We start from the raw sequence: 19,776 nt of genomic DNA on the forward strand, positions 1-19,776 counted from the left end.
GGGAAGGGAGTATATGGTAATTCTCTGTACCTCCCTCTCAATTTTGTTGTAAACCTGAAACTGCGCTTAAAAAAAAGTCTTTAAAAAATGTAAATACTGTATTTCCCCTATTTTATTTTGTGCATTGATTTCAGTACTTTTAGCTAAGGTCTGTCGTTGAAAGCATGAGGATTTTTGCCAGAAAATCATACCAGGAAGTTTGATAAGAGCCTGCAGTTAAGAACACATTAAATTATTTTAACAGAAGAAAGTTCCGTTTTTGTCGCTATTACTAATTAGCCAGTTATTTCTCATCAGCAGTGTGTATATTAGTTGTAAGCCTGAGGCAGTTCTGCTTCTCAGGGGACATTTGACAATGTCAGGAGATATTTTTGATTGACGCAGCTTGGAGGCTGTTACTGGCATGTAGTGTGCAGAGGCCAGGGATGGTACTAAACATTCTGTAATGCACAGAACAGTCCCTAACAACAACTTATCTGACCCAAAATATTAATAACGTCACGATTAAGAAAGCCTGATATATATAACTTCATTCTAGGGGAATAAAGTGTCACCTATAAATTCATCATCCATGTTTATACTGCCATGACACCGTTTAGCCACTGACATATTGTGAAAAAGATTTGACATGGCTTGACATGATGTGAAGGACTTGTTCCTCAAAGGTTATTCAATTGTAGTAAGTTATCAGTTTAATCTTTGCACCTTGTAAGTTACAGAAATGGCTTTACTTCTTGTGATTGAGTTCATGTAATTCTTTGTGTGTTTTTTTTTAAGCACTTAAATATAAATCCAGTTATACGAAGGAGAAAACCATTTTTCTGTTAGTTACTGGACTAGTGCTCACTATCGTTGTGATTGTTGGAGCCATTCTTTTCATCCCAGGTAAGATATAAAGTTATTATGAGGGAAAGCAGGATTGATAAGGTTGAGGGCATTTCTGGGGAGGTGCATATTAGTTTCCTAGGACTGCTGTAACAAATTATCACAAACTGGGTATTTTAAAACAATAGAAACTCTCTCACAGTTCTGGAGGCCATAAATCTGAAATAAAGATGTTATCGGGGCCATACACCCTCGGACACTCTAGGGGAGAATCCATTCCTTGCCTCTTCTACCTTCTGGTGTATCTGGCAGTCTGTGCAGCTCCTTGGCTTGTGGCAGCATAACTCCGATTTGCTCCGTGGTCACATTGTCTCCTCCTCCCCTCCATGTCTCCACTTAATTTCCCTCTGTCTCTCTGTTACAAAAATACCTGTCATTGGATTCAGGACCCACCTGGATAATCCGGGGTAAGCTCCTTCTTTCAGATCCTTAGCTTAATCATATCTTTTACTATATAAGTTAATATTCACAGATTCGGGGGATTTGGAGGTGAACATATCTTTAGGGCCACCATTCAACGCACTCCAGAGGCACACTTCATTGTCCAAGAGCTGGAAGTGGGAACAAATGTGAGAGGCAAATCTATCTGAAATTGCAGTTGCCTGTGAAGGATGGCAGTGTGAGTGGGAAATAAGGGTCTGCAGCACATGGAAAGAACAGCAGAGACAGGCTGGGACTCACAAGTGTAAACTGTAGAAAGCCTTTGTTGTTTTTTGAGCAGAATACGGTATAGGTGTAATGTTTAGGAACATAAATTTGGCAGCTCTGTTTGCAACTGGAGTTAGTAAAGACATGGGGAGGAAGGAGATGAATCAGAAGACACCTTGAAAGAACAACTGCTTTGACTTTGGGACAGGTTGAATATAGCAAATGAAGGGAATGGTAAGAGATTCCAGAGTTTCTCACTGGAATTATGTAAGGTAGGTAAGAAGGGGGTAGAGCCAATTCAAGGTTTGACGTGTTGAGACTTAGATGTTGACATTTGAATGTCTTAAGTTTGGTCTTGAATAATCAAAAAAAAGTCATTTATTTTATGTGAAGTTTTTGGGGAAATATATACTTTTAAACCTTTTGTAGTTTATAAGAGTAGTATTGAAATTAATACATTTAATAAATTAAATACTTTAACATCCCATAAGAATAGGATGTAGGAAAATATTAATTCATATTTTTAATTTTTAACAGGTGAATATTCAACAAAGAATGCTTGTGGACTTGGTTTAATTGTAATTCCTACAGCAATATTAATATTACTTCAGTACTATGTGTTTATGATAAGTGAGTATTTGTTATAGCATGATTTTACCCACCTTTTTCATTTAAAAAGCAGCATTTTTGGTTAAAATATTCTTGTATGTTTTTTTTAACAACTCAATAGAAGTTGGTTTATTAAAAGATTTCCCAGGCTATTCTTAGTGATATTTTCCCATATGGATTAACTTTAAGGTTAACTTCGGTTTTCAAGGTATTCAGTTATCTTGTAAAAAATGATTTTCATATACACTTGATATCAGTGGTTTTTAAAATTATGCTACGTAATTTCTTAATGATTATCTTCATATTTTTATTTCAGTTTTTTGAAGCTATAAGTAGGTATTAAACATGCCCTTTCTCTTCTTTAGCTAAGCCTCTCTGTTTAAAATTCTACAAAACAGGATTATAAATAACAAATAATAGCTTTATTTTTTTGTTGTTGTTACTGGCAAATCTTTACATTGTAGTTTTAAAAAATGATGTAAATATCCAACTATAATTGATGTCATTTTCACTGCATTTTGGGAGTAAACCATTAACGTATTTTTGATATCATTAGAGTCTATTTTTTTCCATTTACATGTTTAACTCTCAGCCTTAGAGCCTATCTCTGGCTTGCTGTACCCTAGAGGGGTATTGATTTGTTATAAAATCACAGATCTAGGCACATGGATGGAGGTTCGGATGTTTACAGTGGCGTGTTTGTGTAATGGTTCTCTCCACCAGAGCAATTCTGTGTGCATGTGGCAAACCCAGGCGTAATATCCATTCACGTGGTAAAATGCACAAGGGTGGTAAAAGCAGCACTGTTTTAAGATTCGGGGTAAAAACTGCCAGTCCCAACCCGAGTCATGGCAAGACAGGCATTTAGAAAGTTTCTTCCCCTCTTTGACCGAGTATTAGTTGAAAGAAGTGCAACCGAAACTGTAACCAAAGGAGGCATTATGCTTCCAGAAAAATCACAAGGAAAAGTATTGCAAGCAACGGTAGTAGCTGTTGGATCAGGCTCTAAAGGAAAGGGTGGAGAGATTCAACCAGTTAGTGTGAAAGGTGGAGATAAAGTTCTTCTCCCAGAATATGGAGGCACCAAAGTAGTTCTAGATGACAAGGATTATTTCTTATTTAGAGATGGTGACATTCTTGGAAAATATGTCGACTAAAATGAGTCACTATTGAAATGGCATCACGTGAAGCTGCCCGTTGCCCCAATGGCATCACATGAAGCTGCCACTGAAGTTCTGAAATCTTTCATTCTGTAAATAATTTGCCATTCCACCTCAGCTCACTGTGAAAATTAAAGATTGCTGAATGTGTGTATCTGGAGCTGACCACTTGTATGGAAAGGCAAGGTATAGATCACTGGAAAAGAATCTACCATCTGACAAGGAGCTCCAGAGGCAGTTTTTGGTCATAGGATATTATTCTTGATTGCACAAAATACAAGTAGGAGTGATTGCTTTTTAAACACTCTCAACCCACCTCTCCTCTCTGCAGCTATGGGGATGTCCTTCTTCACCATTGCCATATTGATCCTTCAAGTACTGGGCCACGTGCTCTCTGTGGTTGGATTCAGCCTCTGTGTCTCAGGTAAAAGTCTCATCCTTCTCTAGTCTCACTTTGTCTTACCAGGGATTTCTCTTAAGAGTTCTTCTTTCTGTTTCTTTTTCTTTCTTCCTTTTTTTTTTTTTTTTTTTTTTTTAATATATAGACTTTATTTTTTAGAGCAGTTTTAGGCTCCCAGCAAAATCGAGTGGAAAGTACAGAGAATTCCCATATACCCCACATAACAGCATCCTCCGCTATCCCCCAGCAGAGTGGTAAATGTGTTATAGTTGTTGAACCAGCATTGACACATTACCACCCAGAATCCATAGTTTACGTAAGGGTTCATTCTTAGTGTTGTACATGCTATGATTTTGATAAATGTATAATGACATTGATCATAGTCATAGATATAATGTCATACAATAAAGTTTCACTGCCCTAAAAATCCTCTGTGCTCTGCCTATTCCTCCTCCCTCCCCCTAAACCCCTAGCAACCACTGATCTTTTTACTGTCTTCATAGTTTTGCGTTTTCCAGAATGTCTTATAGTTGGAATCATGCAGTATTTTGCCTTTTCAGATTGGCTTCTTTTACTTAGTAACCGTGTCTTTTTGTGGCTTGATAGCTCTTTTCCTTTTAGCACTGAATAACATTCCATTGTATGTATGTATGTACCACAGTTTGTTTATCCATTCACCTATTGAGGGACAGCTTGGTTGCTTCCGGTTTGGGGCAATTAAGAATAAGTTGCTCTAGACATCCATGTGCATTTTTTTGTGTGGACGTAAGTTTCAGCTCCATTTGGGTCAATACCAAGGAGTGCATTTGCTGGGTTGTACGTTAAGAATATATTTAGTTTTTTAACAAATTGCCGAAGTGTCTTCCAAGGTGGCTGTACCATTTTGCATTACCACCAGCAGTGGATGAAAATTCCTGTCGCTCCACATCCTTGCCAGCCATTTGGTGCTGTGAGCTTTTCTTTTAGTACTCTCATTTTCACCCCACTGAGAATAGTGCTTTCCACATTGCCATAAGAATATTGGCTGTATATGGCTTGTGGGCTGATTGTTCCAGCAGTCAAACTGCTATGCCTATATTTGTGGGAGAGCTTTTAAAATAACCAGGCTCCATCCAGTTGGTTGGAGCCTTAGCTTTACACACTATTTTCCATTAGTCTTGATGTGATAAGGTACATATTATACAGACAAAGGCTTTTTTCTTTTAGTAATTGGGAGTCATTTCACTGACTGACTTAATAGTGATGAACATATGTAGCTAATTTTTGTTTCTTGATAATTAGAAAAAGAATCTCCTTAAAACTCAATATTATTACTGTTATTGCTAGTTCTTTTTTAAAAGTTCAATTATTTCATGTGAATTTCTAATATAGAATTTCATTTGTTTTTTACAGAGTGTACCCCAGTACATGGTCCTCTTCTGATTTCAGGTTTGGGTATTATAGCTCTAGCAGAATTACTTGGATTAGTTTATATGAAATGTGTTGGTAAGTCAACCTTATTTTTGTTAGCCTACACCAGGAAAATGCTTTTGGTTAATTCTTACTGTTTAGGACCAAAGAAATGCATTGGTAACTCCAAAAATGAGAAAATACAGTGAATGCTGCTGTATTTTTTAAATAAATTTGGAATTATTTGGGGGGCAATAAAAGGGGGTAGAAATCATATGAACTAATGAAAAGTTTAGATTATTAACTAGTTTAAAAGAAAACAGCTGTATGTTTTAGAATGTATAGACTTTTTTCTACTAAACAAAAGGAGAGATTTTTGAGGATTCTTTTCTTAAAATTAATTTATTAATTGTTTGTTTTGTTTTGGTATTTTTTTGGCTGTGTTGGGTCTTCGTTGCTGTGCGCAGGCTTTCTCTAGCTGCGGTGAGCAGGGGCTACTCTTCATTGCGGTGCTCGGGCTTCTCATTGTCGTGGCTTCTCTTGTTGCCGAACACGGGCTTTAGGTGCGCGGGCTTCAGTAGTTGTGGCTTGCGGGCTCTAGAGCGCAGGCTCTGTAGTTGTAGCGCATGGGCTTAGTTGCTACACGGCATGTGGGATCTTCCCGGGCCAGGGCTCGAGCCCGTGTCCCCTGCGTTGGCAGACGGATTCTTAGCCACTGCGCCACCAGGGAAGCCCTGAGGGTTCATTTTAATTAATAAAAAAGGATTTTTAATTCACCCATTGTTTCTATGATAGAGTCCTTTCACAGAGACCTATTTGTCAGTTGCTCTTCTTGCAGACTATTTACAGACCTTGACTCCCCTAGTAGACAGAATTGAAATTCAAAATCTGTCACTTTTGTTAATTAAAGAGCAGTGTCCTCTGACACTTGACTTTAAAATATTTTTAGTTAAAACCAGTATAATCAGAACATTGAGTTTTAAATTTTAAGCTTTTACTACTCTTAAAATCAGTTGTGAGTAAGTGTGGACTTAGCTTATTATTTCTAAACTTTGTATTTAGTCTTCCAATTTTCAAATAACAGATCTCTGTGTAAATTCTTATTTTTAATATGTTTATGGAGGTAGATGCCTTTAATATTAAGTACCTAAAACTAGTGTGATGTCTTACTTAAGCTAAAGATATTCCCTACAATCTGGTTATATTAGTCTCCCTTAAATAAAAGATTTCTGTCTTTTATTTATGAAATAAAGCAAACTCTTAACCATTTGTCAAAATAATCAAAAGTTACAAATTAATGGAGTAAAAAAGTCAGTCTTTCTGCTTTGCTTTAGGTAAACTTCATATGTTTCTAAAAATTAACATAAACTTTGAATTGTTACAGTCAAATAATTCCCCACTTGACTTGTATAGTACTTTCAAAGAAATCTTACCTTTATTTATGAACTTCAGCTTTCGCTGACTAATCATTGAGTTCAATTCTTTTATATATTTTTGCCCCCCTTTAATTAATGCTTATTAGATAGACAAGTAAAATACTTAACTAAAATTTACTTATCTTTAGTTTATGTGTTCATAAGCCAGAGTTGTCTCCTCAATGAAATTTTCTTAGTTCAAGCCGTAAAGCGCTATTAAGACTTCTAAAGCAGAATGGCATTCATTTGTAGCCATTGTGAGCATCGCATTATGAATGCTGATGCAGATTCTATTTCTGTTGAGTGTTCTAGTCACCATTTGTCTGGGTCTTGAAAATGACACTGCTGCTGCTGTAGCTCCCTATGAATACTTGAGAACAGTACATGACCTGCAGTATCCCTACAGCGTGATGCTGTATTAGGTGTCTTTGACTGATGGTCAGCTCTTTGTTCTTTTTTTTCCCCTCATTATCTGGATCACGCTACCTTTTATTCCCATGCTCCCACATGCCTTCCGTGTCTCACGAAGACCAGCAGGTCTGGAGATGCTGACTCAGTGGAAATAAGCATTGTCTAGCTGTTACCCCCTTGACCTCGCTCTCCCCCCTTCTCCACTGCTACATCCCTAAGAAGCCTGTGAAACCAGTATAATTACAAACATATTACTCTCACATCAGATTCAAAGTGAAACTGAAATCCTGGAAAGTTCCCCGGATTATTTTTTCTTTATGATAGTTTGACATATAATATACCATGTGTAAGTTAAGAATTTAGTCCAGTTTTATTTACATTTTGAGACTATTCTAAATTAACTTTTCAAATCAACTTGTCTGATACCAGAGTTCAGAGAAATACCTTCGGTCAGTTGAAGGGCAAGAAGAGAAAAGGTACAGGAAAGTAGCTCTTTAGATAACGTGGTAGACTAGAAAAGTTGATGTGTTTTTCATATATAATCTGAATGTGTAAATCTGAGTATATATAACATTAAGGTTGCAAATTTGAGCATTTGTATCAGGAAGTAAAAATTGTAAATGCTTCCAGTGTAACTTTTACTTGTTGCAGAGGCTCTATTTTGGAAAAGTCTAAAGAATGTGTCTTGATTTAAAAGTAATAAAATCCTCAGATAGTTTTTTTTTTTTTTAAATCCAGGCTATCTTGGAGTACGTTTATGTCCCTATGAGAGACTTAACTTTTATCATTTTCATTATTTCCCAGTTTACATTTGTAGCCTTAATTATTACTTTAAATAGTAGGATTTTAAGTTTAATTTTCTCTGTTGTTCTTTTTTAACTGTGTTAGGGTTTTTTGTTTGTTTATTTACTAAAACATTTAAATTTCATGAAATGAAATCAAGGGCTGAGAACAATAAGAATGTGAGAAAATACAGAAGATTACAAAGAACTAACTAAACTCATTGAGGTTGGGTGTGTTACCTATGTAGGATGCTTATGTCCATTCTTCATAAGGGTCAGTACTTTTTAATTTTCCTAAGCCATTGCTATTTAGTTCAGTATAAGGGAATATAGTCATGTTTTGATATGAATCAACATACTAGCAGTCAGAAACCATATTTACCACATCTCAGATATTTTAGAATGACATGAAATAAGTATGTTAAACTCAGTGATATTTTCTTCCCCATTGTTGAGGAGAGGTGAATCTGGAATCAGTAGAAAAAGTTGTCCCTGAAAATTCAAAACCTTTAAATATATTTATAGCATGGGTCAAGTGCTTCTGGGAGAGGAGAACAAATCCAGATGAAGCATTGCAAGTGAGCTCATATGGAATGCTTAAGGCTTGTGATTTAAAAATATATATATATACATGGCTGTCAATGCCTTAGGCCCATGGTAACAGCAGATAAATCACAATCATTCTTTAGTCACATAGGTCATATGCCTATTGAAGAGGATTAACTCAAGCAAAATTCACTTCTACACTGTTTAGTTTTATAATATTTGAGGGATCACAGCTGACTGGTGCCCTTTGAATCCCTGTTCTTTATAGATATCTTTGTTTCAGAATGGGCTAGCCAAATGTTCCTTGGACCTGAGAATCAGAACTCAGAAATTCTTCTTTACACATTATTAGGGTTATTAAAGCAGTTGCTTGGCAGTTCTTAATACTAATTCTGATAAATAATTTATGAGCTCGAAAATATAGCTCTAAAATCTTACCTCTGACCCTTCACATTGCCAATCAGAAATTTACATAGCTGTTCAGATCTCTTTTCCTTGATAGAACATAGACACAGGACATGGTTTAGTTAAAGTAAGTTGTATATACATGTAACTATCATGATTGTCCCAATAAAGTTCTGTAATTCTGCTTGGTTTATTTGGGAGGTTGCTAAATGTGATTTACCCATGTTCCCAACACATTTCACTCCATAGTACTTTGAAAAGAGGTTTCCTTCTTGTTTGGTTGCAAGGACCAAACCACTCCCCAGGTGCCTCCAGTAAAGGAGATTTACTTTCAAGCCACACATGACACTAACAGAGATGGGAATCTCATGAGAGCAGATCTATAACTGGGCCTCACAGAGTAAGTATAGTAAGTAGTTTAGGAATTGGAAGAATCCAGTACATCTCTAAAGACTGAGTCATCATTTGCCCTCTCAGTAACAAGAGTTAGCTGATGCCCTCCTGCCCGTGTAGTGACTTAGTTCCTCTCTCTTTGGTTCTTTACCTGCTAGCCAACTAGCTCATCCTCTCCTTAATGTTTTTATTTTTTGATCCTATTCATGTCTTCTCACAGGTATATTTTCTTACCTTTGGCTCTAAGCTTTGAGCTTCTCTTTGCTTACTTTCTGTCTCCTTTTCACCTTTCTTTCCCTTCACCAGCTTTCTAGTCTTCTTTCTGTGTCTCCTCTCCAGGTTCCAATGGGAGAGAGAAACTTTTCAGGCCAGTCAGTTGCCATTTCCCCCGTTGGAGTGAGCCTTACCTGCTTCTGACTCCTCTATAGATTGGCTTGGGTCAGGTGTCACCCCCATTTTCCATCAGTTTTAGAAGCTTGGTAGAGTGGACATGGAGGAGTGGTAGGACATAATTAGCACAGAAGACCAGAGCAGTTCTGGGGGCCTGCCTCAATCTGCTCATAAGTAAATCCAGTGCCGTCATCCAATCCATAGACCAGTGGAACTGACTATCCAGTAGCATCCTTCCTACAGAGTCACTCACAGGATGTTGCCCCTTGATGCTTATCTCTGTGGGACTCTGGTTCTGTATTTAGGACTGGTTTTAGCTGCTCCGGGACCTTCTCACTTGGTTTTTGTAAGGAAGTTCTCTTTTCTTCCCTATGCAACTAGAGCGGTTCTTTTCCCTTTTGTCACTTTCTTCATGCCCTGTATTCCTTCATCTTCATTAACCAATCCATTGAGCAGCAGTGAAGGGTAACTTGAAAAGCTAAGAAGGGATACAGAGAAGGGCTTGATTGTAGCTAAAATTAGCTGCCTAGAATAATTCTCTACACTCAGAGGGATCTGATATTTTCTTTAGTTTGTTAGCTATGTGGAGCTTTGAAAACTGGAAAGATGGAAGAAGAAAAAAAGAAGACTGGGCTACAGGGAACAAGAGCAGTGAGCTAAGGGTGGGCAATGGAGTGGTCATTGCCCTATTCTTTCCACATTCCAGCTGGGTCAAGTAGGGAGGGGTGTAGAGCCTACAGAAGGGCTGGGTCGATGCCAAAGTTTTTCCACCACAAAGTGTAACAAGTGGCTGATTTGGGGGGAGATATGGCATGCACAAATGAGAGAGTGTGTGTGTTTATTATTTGATTGGGGTGGATTATTTGCATCATTTTATTCTGTCGATGTATATAATTAAGAGTGTTCTGTATTTTTTAATAGTCTATCAAAGCCAGAAATCTTTCAGTGGAGTTACTGGAACCTTTAGTTTTAGCCGTGAACATTTTATCTTAAAATTAAACATAATATTGCCTTAATTTCTTTCATTTATTAAATTCATTTTCTTATATTTTAATTTCATCAGCTTCCAATCACAAGACTATACAACCTCCTAGGGTAAGTTAAAATTTCTTAAATGAATTGGGTATGATCACTTGATGGTTTAGTCTGAGGAATGGTAATTGAGATATTGAACCCCATTGCTCGCTGTTTGGTGTGACATCAAATTAAGAGAACACTGAAGTCATTTCATGACCTTTGCATGGATAGATCCAATCTATTTTAAAACTTCTGTTTGGTCATTTACTAGCAATGGGATAGAATAAATGATACCTTAAGATTGTGCTGTCTTCTCACACCCAGAACTGAAAAGTTTATGTGTAAGAATAATGGTCGTTATCTGCTGAAGGAAGCCGATTCCAATATATTGCCTCACCTGTTGGATCCATTTGATGTGCATATACAGAATGATATTTCAGGCTTAAAAATGAGGGAGAGAAGTTTATATTAAATTGATTTCATTAAAAATGATAATCTATAAAGTAAATGGCCGAAAAATAGCTGTTCTGAATTGATTCATTTCCCTCCTTCCCCCATTTTATAAGCATTTTTCTTCCTGCAAACTGTACTGTAGTTTTTACTATATCTTGGCCACCTTAATAAGCTAGCTGAGAAAATTCCAAGAAAAGGAGCAAATTTCGGAGATAAACTGAGAGGGGTAAATGAGGGGGGGTGAAAAAAACCATTTGTAGATAGAGACTCATCCTGGTGACAAGCACAAGAGCTACTTTATGGAAATAAGATCTTGAAAGGGCTGTATTGTACTCACCTTCCTATAAAGGATTAATAATAGCTCTGTCTGGAATGCCAAAAGCAAGACTCCTGTCTGTGGCAGGAAGCGGAGATTACATATGCCCCTAAAGCTGATAAGCCTCAACAGATGTGCTTGAGAGGCGAGGGAAGTGGGGTTGCATCTTACCCCAGGTGTTCACTCTAAAAACATTGGTGCCGTAGCTACACTGGTCACAAACAGCCAGAAGTTTTAAAAGTGCCTCTAGTTAGACATAATCCAGCCATTAGACCATTAAATCATAACACTTTTTCTTTCCCTGTTACTGAGTTCAATTTGCGCGACTTGAAAATGATTGTTGTGTTCTCATCTCTGGCTTAACTGTATTATTTATTATGTTGCTCTCTGTGTTTGTGCTTCTCAGTTAGGATTTCTTGAACGGAGAGAGGCAGGGTGAGGTGGGAAATTCTGCATAAAAAAAGAATATTAAGAGAATAATTTAGTTATTATAAAACTAATAGCTAGACTTGGCAAGCTTTGCTTTTCTAACTAACTTTTATTGCTTTACTTTGGTTTTTGACTATATACATTCACTGTTTGTCTATAGTTTAAATGTTAGCATATATAAATTTTAGTAGAAAAGGACATGAAATAAATTCTATTTTATGTAAATATATTTTAAATATTTTCCAGAAAGCTGTAGAGGAACCCCTTAATGGTATGTGGTTATTACAAATTTATAAATTCTTCTTGATCCATTACCAGTTCATAATAATTTGAACTGGCCCCCAAAGCAGTTAGAATGCTGTCTATGCCTTGGGAAGAATCTAGGTTTTTTTATTGCCTTAACCTCTCTTTTCTTGATTATTCATCAAGAATTAAGAGTATTGCTTTTGTAACATTTTCACCTCTGAGAAAAATGCACTGTTCTGTGTCTCTCCAGTAGTTGCTTGTGCTAGCCAGGTGATATTTGGGTGAGGGGACTATTGCCTTTTTAATTGGCCAAGATGAAATGTAACACCCCCAGTAGAGAAGAATCTCAGTTAATTTCAATTTCTAATTATAAATTTCAGGAAGACACAGGTTGTCATCTTGGAGTGAGACCAAAACATCTCACTTTCTTTCTCTCTAAATCTAGATCTGTATTCCCAACTTTGTGTCCCTTTGTGGAGCCTGTGGGTATGATCCACAGAAAGGCTTTTGTAATCAAATAATAACCTTAAAATTAATTTGGCTTTATAGCTGTGGAATAGTTGGCATGATATTACTGCATATTTGTTTGTCTAGAAATGATTTCTAATTGTGGAATCTTACTAACTGCTTGGCTTGTTACTAATTCTTAGCATTTAAAGAATCAAAAGGAATGATGAATGATGGTAAGTATAAAATGCACCCACAATTATAGGTGGGTTAAAATATGGACATTGAAAAGAAATAAAATTGCTTCTTGGAAGTATGGCTTTTTTTAAATAAAAGGGACACTGTCAAATCATAAAGGCCTACATTTCTTGGTTTCTAAAACTTCAATCTACTCTGTTAAAAGTTGCAAAACTAGTAATATAAAAGCTGTAGGGTGTCACTAATCAGACTCTTCAGTCTCATTGCTCACAACAAAGAGGAATTACTTCTTTTTTAAAAAAGGTATTTTTCAGATGCAATGTCTGGTGACTGTAACTTTAAAATGCTTTTTATACGACACTTAGATAATTTGGCACAAATCTTTATCATCTTGACAGAGTTTCTTTTGTGCTTGTGTTAGTGATTTTGTTGCATTTAACCCATGGAGACTTAATATCTCTGCTTTTCCAAGCAGGAACTGGGTTCTAACCTTTTGGGAAAGGATTTAAAAAAGAGGGAGAGAAATGTTTAGTCACTTCAGCTCTTGGGAGGGGGGACTCTGGGCTAATAACTTCTAATTTTTATTGACTTTCAAAGACCTATATTTATTAGTTCTTAAAGATAAGTAAGTCTGAGATATTGAGTGCTGCAAGCATTCATTTTGATTTTACCTTAACATGTTCTGATACTTTAGTTCTGTTAACATTTTAAAAACTGTGTTTTCATTTTATCAAAACTTTCTTCATACCTTTGCTATTTACAATCATTCCTTGATCATGTGAATAGTCTGCTTCGTATTTTACTGTTTAAAGTCTGTGACCTGCCTGCTCACCTCTACAGCGAAGTGCAGCATTTATCTCAAGAGGCTATATTCCCCTGAGTGTAATTAATTTTTGCGTAAGATTAAAAACACGCTGACTGTGTCTAGTGGACTAAGTTTAAAACAATGCTTAGACTGTGTTCATTAAGCAGTCACAGAATGATCCCACTTTAGTAATTTTGCGTCACAGCCTTTATTACAAAAAATGCATGCTCTACTAACCACTGCCCTCCTAAAAAAAACCATGATTAGCAGGAATACATTAAATGGCATTTAAAAAAGAACTGGTACCTGAAAGTGTGGCATGGTTTGTCCGTGTTTGCATTCTGGTGTTCTATTTTTTGATTTCATTGTTTTTTTTTTCCTTTTCCTACTGTGGCGTCATTCCTCTGTAGTTGTAATGAAAAAACTAAACACTTCTTCATTTTCAGAAAACCAGTAGAAGAACCTTGAGTGCCTCTTCCTTTGTTAATTTCCTTTAAGATGTGACTTTTTTTGCACCATTGTATCAGGAGTTAGACAGCAGTTTTTGTGTGTTCATAGCACATGAAATCTATAATGACCTTTGAAATTCCCTTAATTTTGCTAATTTTTAGCTGTTCAGAATTTGTGGGTTTTTTCCAAATGTCTGTGGTGGGTTCTTCCTACTAACAGTGCACAATGCCCATAGTGTAACTGCCTTCTTGGTGAGTGAGGTTCCAGGTACCCTCTTGGGACCACAGTCCCATTTCCTCTTTCACTTATACCTAATCACATGTTTAATTCTCTTACCTTAAATGAATGGTGTCGATCTAAAGTGAAAGTGATAGAATATTGTTCTAGGATAAATATCTTTTGCTTTGGAAGAATCAATGTCTCTTGGCTTCTCCGCCAACCCAGCAAACGGAGGTTATCAGATTTTGTTGATTTTTATTTCCATTTGGCATTGGCCTTTTACTTACTGCAACTAAAAAGGCTAATGATTTGCCCAGTTTTTGTCTGTGACCTTTGCAAATCTAAGATTAAATAATTTTTCTTTATTTTTAGATACCATATATCTGAAACGATTTTCAAATTTTAAAATACATCGACTTGTTAAAGGCATAGAAAATAGACATCATAGCAATTATATGTTCATTTTTCAATTTTCCAGAGTAACTGAAGTAAAATGATGGACTCTGATTTGGAGAGTAGTACGACATGAAAGAAATACACTTGTGTTTAAGCACCGTGGCCTTGATTCACTGTTTTGGAGAAGAAAACAAGAAAAGTAACTGGTTTCCATCTATGGGAGAAAGTAAATAATTGACCTTTCAATGATTGTTACAGTTAAGTTTTTATTCAAAGCATTTTTAATTTAGTTAATAAAAGAATTATGATCTGTGTTGTGTGCCCAATTGATATCCAGTTTTCTGTTGTTACTTTTATTCAATTAGGGGCAAAGGAGAGTGGGCAACTTCCAAGAATGATGCCTTTCAGATCCTGGGGCCTCTTGACTCTAGGTCACCAGTTTAAATTGGTCCAAGGTGAAAATTTCCTGACACTAACCTGGTTATCCAGAGCTATCTATGAAAACAGTGGCTTCCGTCAAGCCTTAGAAAACTCAGGTTCACAGCCACTGTGGCAATTATGGTGTTAGCTGAATAATGGGTCTGCCACTTCCAGGTCAAGGGAATAACATTAAGCACAGACAGGAATTCAGTTGGGAACGTCTGTCTTGTAGGCTGCCTCCGTGGGATGTAATACTGACGGGGATCATGGTCTTCATTCTTGGGGGTTGCCACTCACACATTGTTCCTTCAACGTACAGTGTACCAGACCCTTTCCAGATTGAGGGTGATTTTACTGATGGGTGTTTCCTTCTTTTCTTCACGCAACCCTTTGCATCCTGTCTTGTCCTTCTGTTATTTGCTTCTGCCGCTGTATGAGATGTAGCACTTTTTCTCCTCTTTGAACATGGTCCAGTGACACGGTAACATCACTGCAGAAAGGAGCCAGACTTATTCTCAGAGAACCTTGTTCACACTTTTCAGCAGAAATAGCGATGGTTGTAACATACGTATTCCCTTCCTCGGATTTGAAGGCACAATCTACAGTGTTTCTTTGCTTCTTTTCTGATCTGGGGCATGAAAAACCAAGATTGAGATTTGAACTATGAGTCTTCTGCATGGCAACATAATGTGTGTCACCGTCAGGCCAATAGGCCAACCCTGAACGGGTGATTTTATTACTGTTGTATCTGTGTTGCATGATAAACACCCGTCATCTTCCTCCTGTCGTCCTGCCTCATATTCACCTTACTCTAAGATTGAAAAGTAAAACAAAACCCACGTTTCCTACCCCCATTAGAAGAAAATTAACATTCTGACAGTTGTGATCGCCTGGAGTACTTTTAGATTATTAGATTTTCTTCCCTTGTGGGGGTGTGTGTGTGTATGCGCTCATGTATAAGATAGGCACATGTATCTTCTGTATGGACAACAGTGGGGTACCTACAGGAGAGCAAATGTTAATTTCATGCTTTTAGTGAAAACAGTTAAAAACAAAGATCTTTATTGGGTGGACTTATATTTGATGTGAATATTTGATCACTTAAAACTTTTAAAAATTCTAGGTAATTTGCCAAGCTTTTTGACTGCTCACCAATGCCCTCTAAAAATACTAGTTATTCTTCCTGTTTGTGTAATAAGACATTTATATTTGTAGTTGCATTATTAATAGTTATCTCTTAGTCCACTGAATGTTCCCGCGTGCCTCTTTTATGCCAAATTGCTTGTCATATTTTACGTTGGGACCAACTGGTTTGCCCATGGCAAACCAAAATTTATAAGCTGCTGATGCCTCAGAAAAGTGAACACACTATGAAGACAGCTCTTCTTGAAAAAAAAAAAAGGAAAAAAAAAGTTCTTCCCTAATTGTGTTCCTGTCCAAAATATTATCATATGTAGAGGGAGCTGTATTCCTTTATACAAATTTGATGGCTCCCTCTACTCTTTTTCCTTCTGAAAATATTTATATTTCACTAGTATTGTTTGTTACTTTAGAAATCAATTTTGATGAAAGGAGGGGAAAAGCAGTTGGACTTGAAAAAGATCCAAATTCCTATTCTCTATTAAGAAAAAGTCAGGTGTGAAATCTTTATAGTAAACTTTTTTATGAACCAGAGTTGTACCTTTAATATGTAGTCAGCTCTCATTTATTTGGGGTTCAGTCTTGGGACTTATCCATCCTTTGTGTTCTCTTTAACACTGCCTGTCTTTTGAGGCATTCACTGCCCTAGACAACACACAGAGGTAGCAGGAGAAACGCCAGATGAAGTCAACCCTTGCTGTTCCTCGTCAGCTTCTCTGGAAAAGGGACCACAGCAGCAGGAGCCCTCTTACTTGGGCATCATTGGGCCAGTTCATTCTCTTTAAATTAGACTTATAATGGCAGTAAGTTTTCTGTCACACCAAATTAAAGTTGCTAACAATGTTTTGAACATCGTATATCTGTTCCCCCCATAATCTGCTTTTTCACTTAGTGATCCCAATTTTTGCCATCGACTCTTCCATCCAGTTTTATTTACTGTATGTTCTCAGAGTGACACCATTTGTCATTTTGGCAACAAACCTTTCCAACCTTTTCGGCCAAATCAAATTTCTTTCTCCTTCAAAACACCCTCCCACCCTTCCTCCCTGACTGGCTCTCCTTTGCGATCTGTGCCTATCTGTCCAGCTGCCTCTTTCATCTCTTACTTACCTTTCCTAGTACTTCACGTGTCTCTGCCTAGCTTTGTTGGGTTTTTGTCTTGCCTCTTGTTCAATTTAAAAATTCCTCCGTACATAGCAAGAGGCTTTTTTTTTTTCCTTCCTTTCTCTTCCTGCAGCGTTTTACATACATTAGACGCTCATTCCGTAAGTTCGATGACTGAGAGCAGGCTGTATTTAGACTTCCCCGTGTTTGTAAGAGGGTGAGCTAGAGAGTTTTCTTTTTAGACAAATTTCACATGCTCTGAAAACCTTAAAAGGTGATGAGTTTTTTCACTTGGAAACCCCAGGTCCAATCTGTTAAAATTTCTGAGAATGTCAGAATGAAAATAATGGGGCTATCCCATAGTTGGGAGTATTGCTCTTTTCAGGATGCTGTACTCAGTTTAGTAAGTGACCAACCAAATTGTGGTTTGAGTTATAATAAAGCTTAAAAAGTGGTGAGTTTGTTCCTCCTTCTCATTAATACGAATTAAGCTCTATATCACCTAGATTTCTCTTGTCCTAACATGGGTATTCAAAAACAGACATCTGTGGTGTATGCATGGAATGGCATACCCCTTTATTTACCCGTTGGTGGAAACTAGAGAAATGATTGTTGGGCAACCCTTTATCTTTTTATTGTGTGTCATTTGATGGAGAGTTTGTTTAAAAACATTAGTTTTACATGTGTCATATTTTCAAAATCACTAACTGCCATCACCCACTGGGGTCCTTTGTTAAGTCATTTTCTGTGGCTAATAAGGATAATCCAGGTAACTTTTAAGAGATGAGCAGTGAACAGGAAGTTTTCCTGCCTTTGGCTTTTGACAGCTCTTACTTAACATTTAAGACCAGCTTTCCCATAAATTTAGCCTTTTGAAAAAAGAGCGTTTGTAATAAACTTCTCTGTAGGGCAACATCAGTGGAATGTTAAAAGTGTTGTTGTCAGGGTTGGTGAGAGAGGGAAGCATTTTTGTTTTTTATTAAACGGAGCATTACTTACAAAAAGCCATTGCTGAGAATTAGATCCCACACCGTATAAATATCCATTAACCATTCTAAAGAAAACTCCAGTGTTGCTATGTGCAAGATCCTCTCTTGGGGGCTTTCTTCCATAGCAATTAAAGGTGTGCTATTTGTCAGCCATTTTTTGCAGTGATTTAAAGACCAAAGTTGTTTTACAGCTGTGTTACCGTTAAAGGTTTTTTTTATATGTATTAAATCAATTTATCACTGTTTGAAGCTTTGAATATCTGCAATCTTTGCCAAGATACTTTTTTATTTAAAAAACATAACTTTGTAAATATTACCCTGTAATATTATATATACTTAATAAAACATTTTAAGCTATTTTCGTTGGGCTTATTTCTGTTGCTGCTTCAGCAGACCACAGGCGCATTACTGAGAAATTTAGTTTATCAATGTATTTTCGAGTCCATATCCTAGGTAACAATGCAAAGGATGACTTAAAATATTAATTTATAAATTCTTTTTTAAAGTATAACAATATCCAATACGTAAACTTTTGATCAGAGCAAAGTTTTAATTAAAAGTTCTAAGCAAGTCCAATGCATTAACTTTCCCCCTGGTAGAGTGAAAACATCACTTTTCTAATCCTGGCTGTACTGCTGACTAGCAGAGGACCTCAGCAAGGCACTTACCTGCCTCTCAGCGTGCCTCCTTACCTGTAGAATGAGATAAGCCTCTTCAAGACTGAAATGTAAATTGAAATGGTTCTCCACTTTAATTGGTTACCAGTTAGGACTATTTTGATTGCAAATGAAAGTAAACCTAAATCGAAGAAAAGTGAGATTTATTGGCTAATATAACTGAAAATTTAGACGTACAGCCGGCTAGTGGGTCTCCAAGCAGTGTCCTCGGGATCAGCGTCTCTCCAGCTTTCAGCTTTAGACTCTCTCCTTCTTGTTGCCTTCCTTCAGAGATTGCGTGTGATGGCAGAACGACTGACCGCAATCCCAGACCCACCTTCTCCTGAGTTCAGGGAGGGGAGAGGGGAGAAAAAAAGAGTGCCTCCCCCTTTCTGAATAGTCCCATCCACCCCAGATTGCAGCTCGGTTCTCTGCCTGGGCCACGGGCCTCTCGCTCAGCCACTGAGGCTAAGCATCTCTGACGCCCCGACTGGGCCAGCCTGAGCCGCATGTCTGTCTGGCCTGGAATGGAGTTGTGGGCTCCATCTGGGGCGGGGTTGGGGCACAGAGTGGGAGTTAACTGAAGCAAAATCGGGGGATTGTAACCAGATCGAGATGGCATTAGATTTTAGGCACCTTCCTTGCAGGTATGTACTCGGATTCTGCATTGTATGTGTGATTGTAAACCATTTGAACAGAAAATAATATTTGGCAGCAAAGTACCACCTCATTCCTTACCTCATAGGCAATTCAATTTTTATGCATTTATGCGGACTTTTTTTCACTCTCAGCAGGAGTAACTAATGGAGTTCAGAAAGCATTTAATATCCTACCTCCTGCACGGAAAGCTGTTCTGTGTAGCACAGAACTGCACTCAACCTGATTCGAACTCCCACGGAGGTGTAGGCTTCCAGATGCAACTGGATTTCATTTTTGTGCAGCAACCTTTCCCGCTCAAGGGCTCAAGTTTGACAGCTTTAGAAAATAATGGATTATGGTAACACCATCCACGTAGGACATGATTTCACCAGTAGCTCAAGAGATTTCAGCACAATTTA

General features: G+C 37.3%; 1 protein-coding gene and 1 pseudogene across 2 annotated transcripts in view; both read left to right on the forward strand.

Moving 5' to 3' along the window:
* CD47 (CD47 molecule) overlaps positions 1–18,424 on the forward strand; it is a 56,321-nt gene extending 37,897 nt beyond the window's left edge. The window contains exons 4-9 of one of the 2 annotated variants that reach the window (XM_068546786.1): positions 778–885; positions 2,071–2,163; positions 3,634–3,726; positions 5,095–5,187; positions 10,497–10,528; positions 14,492–18,424. In XM_068546786.1, the coding sequence (XP_068402887.1) occupies positions 778–885; positions 2,071–2,163; positions 3,634–3,726; positions 5,095–5,187; positions 10,497–10,528; positions 14,492–14,500 (428 nt within the window). In that variant the 3' untranslated portion in view covers positions 14,501–18,424. Of the gene's footprint in view, positions 1–777; positions 886–2,070; positions 2,164–3,633; positions 3,727–5,094; positions 5,188–10,496; positions 10,538–14,491 lie in introns of those variants that run through there. The other variant, XM_068546787.1, reaches the window with a different exon arrangement.
* On the forward strand, positions 2,986–3,479 carry LOC137765769 (10 kDa heat shock protein, mitochondrial pseudogene; annotated as a pseudogene).
* Positions 18,425–19,776: the final 1,352 nt, after the last annotated feature.

Source organism: Eschrichtius robustus, chromosome 6 (assembly GCF_028021215.1).
Source record: "Eschrichtius robustus isolate mEscRob2 chromosome 6, mEscRob2.pri, whole genome shotgun sequence".
In the NCBI taxonomy this organism is placed as follows: Eukaryota; Metazoa; Chordata; class Mammalia; order Artiodactyla; family Eschrichtiidae; genus Eschrichtius; species Eschrichtius robustus.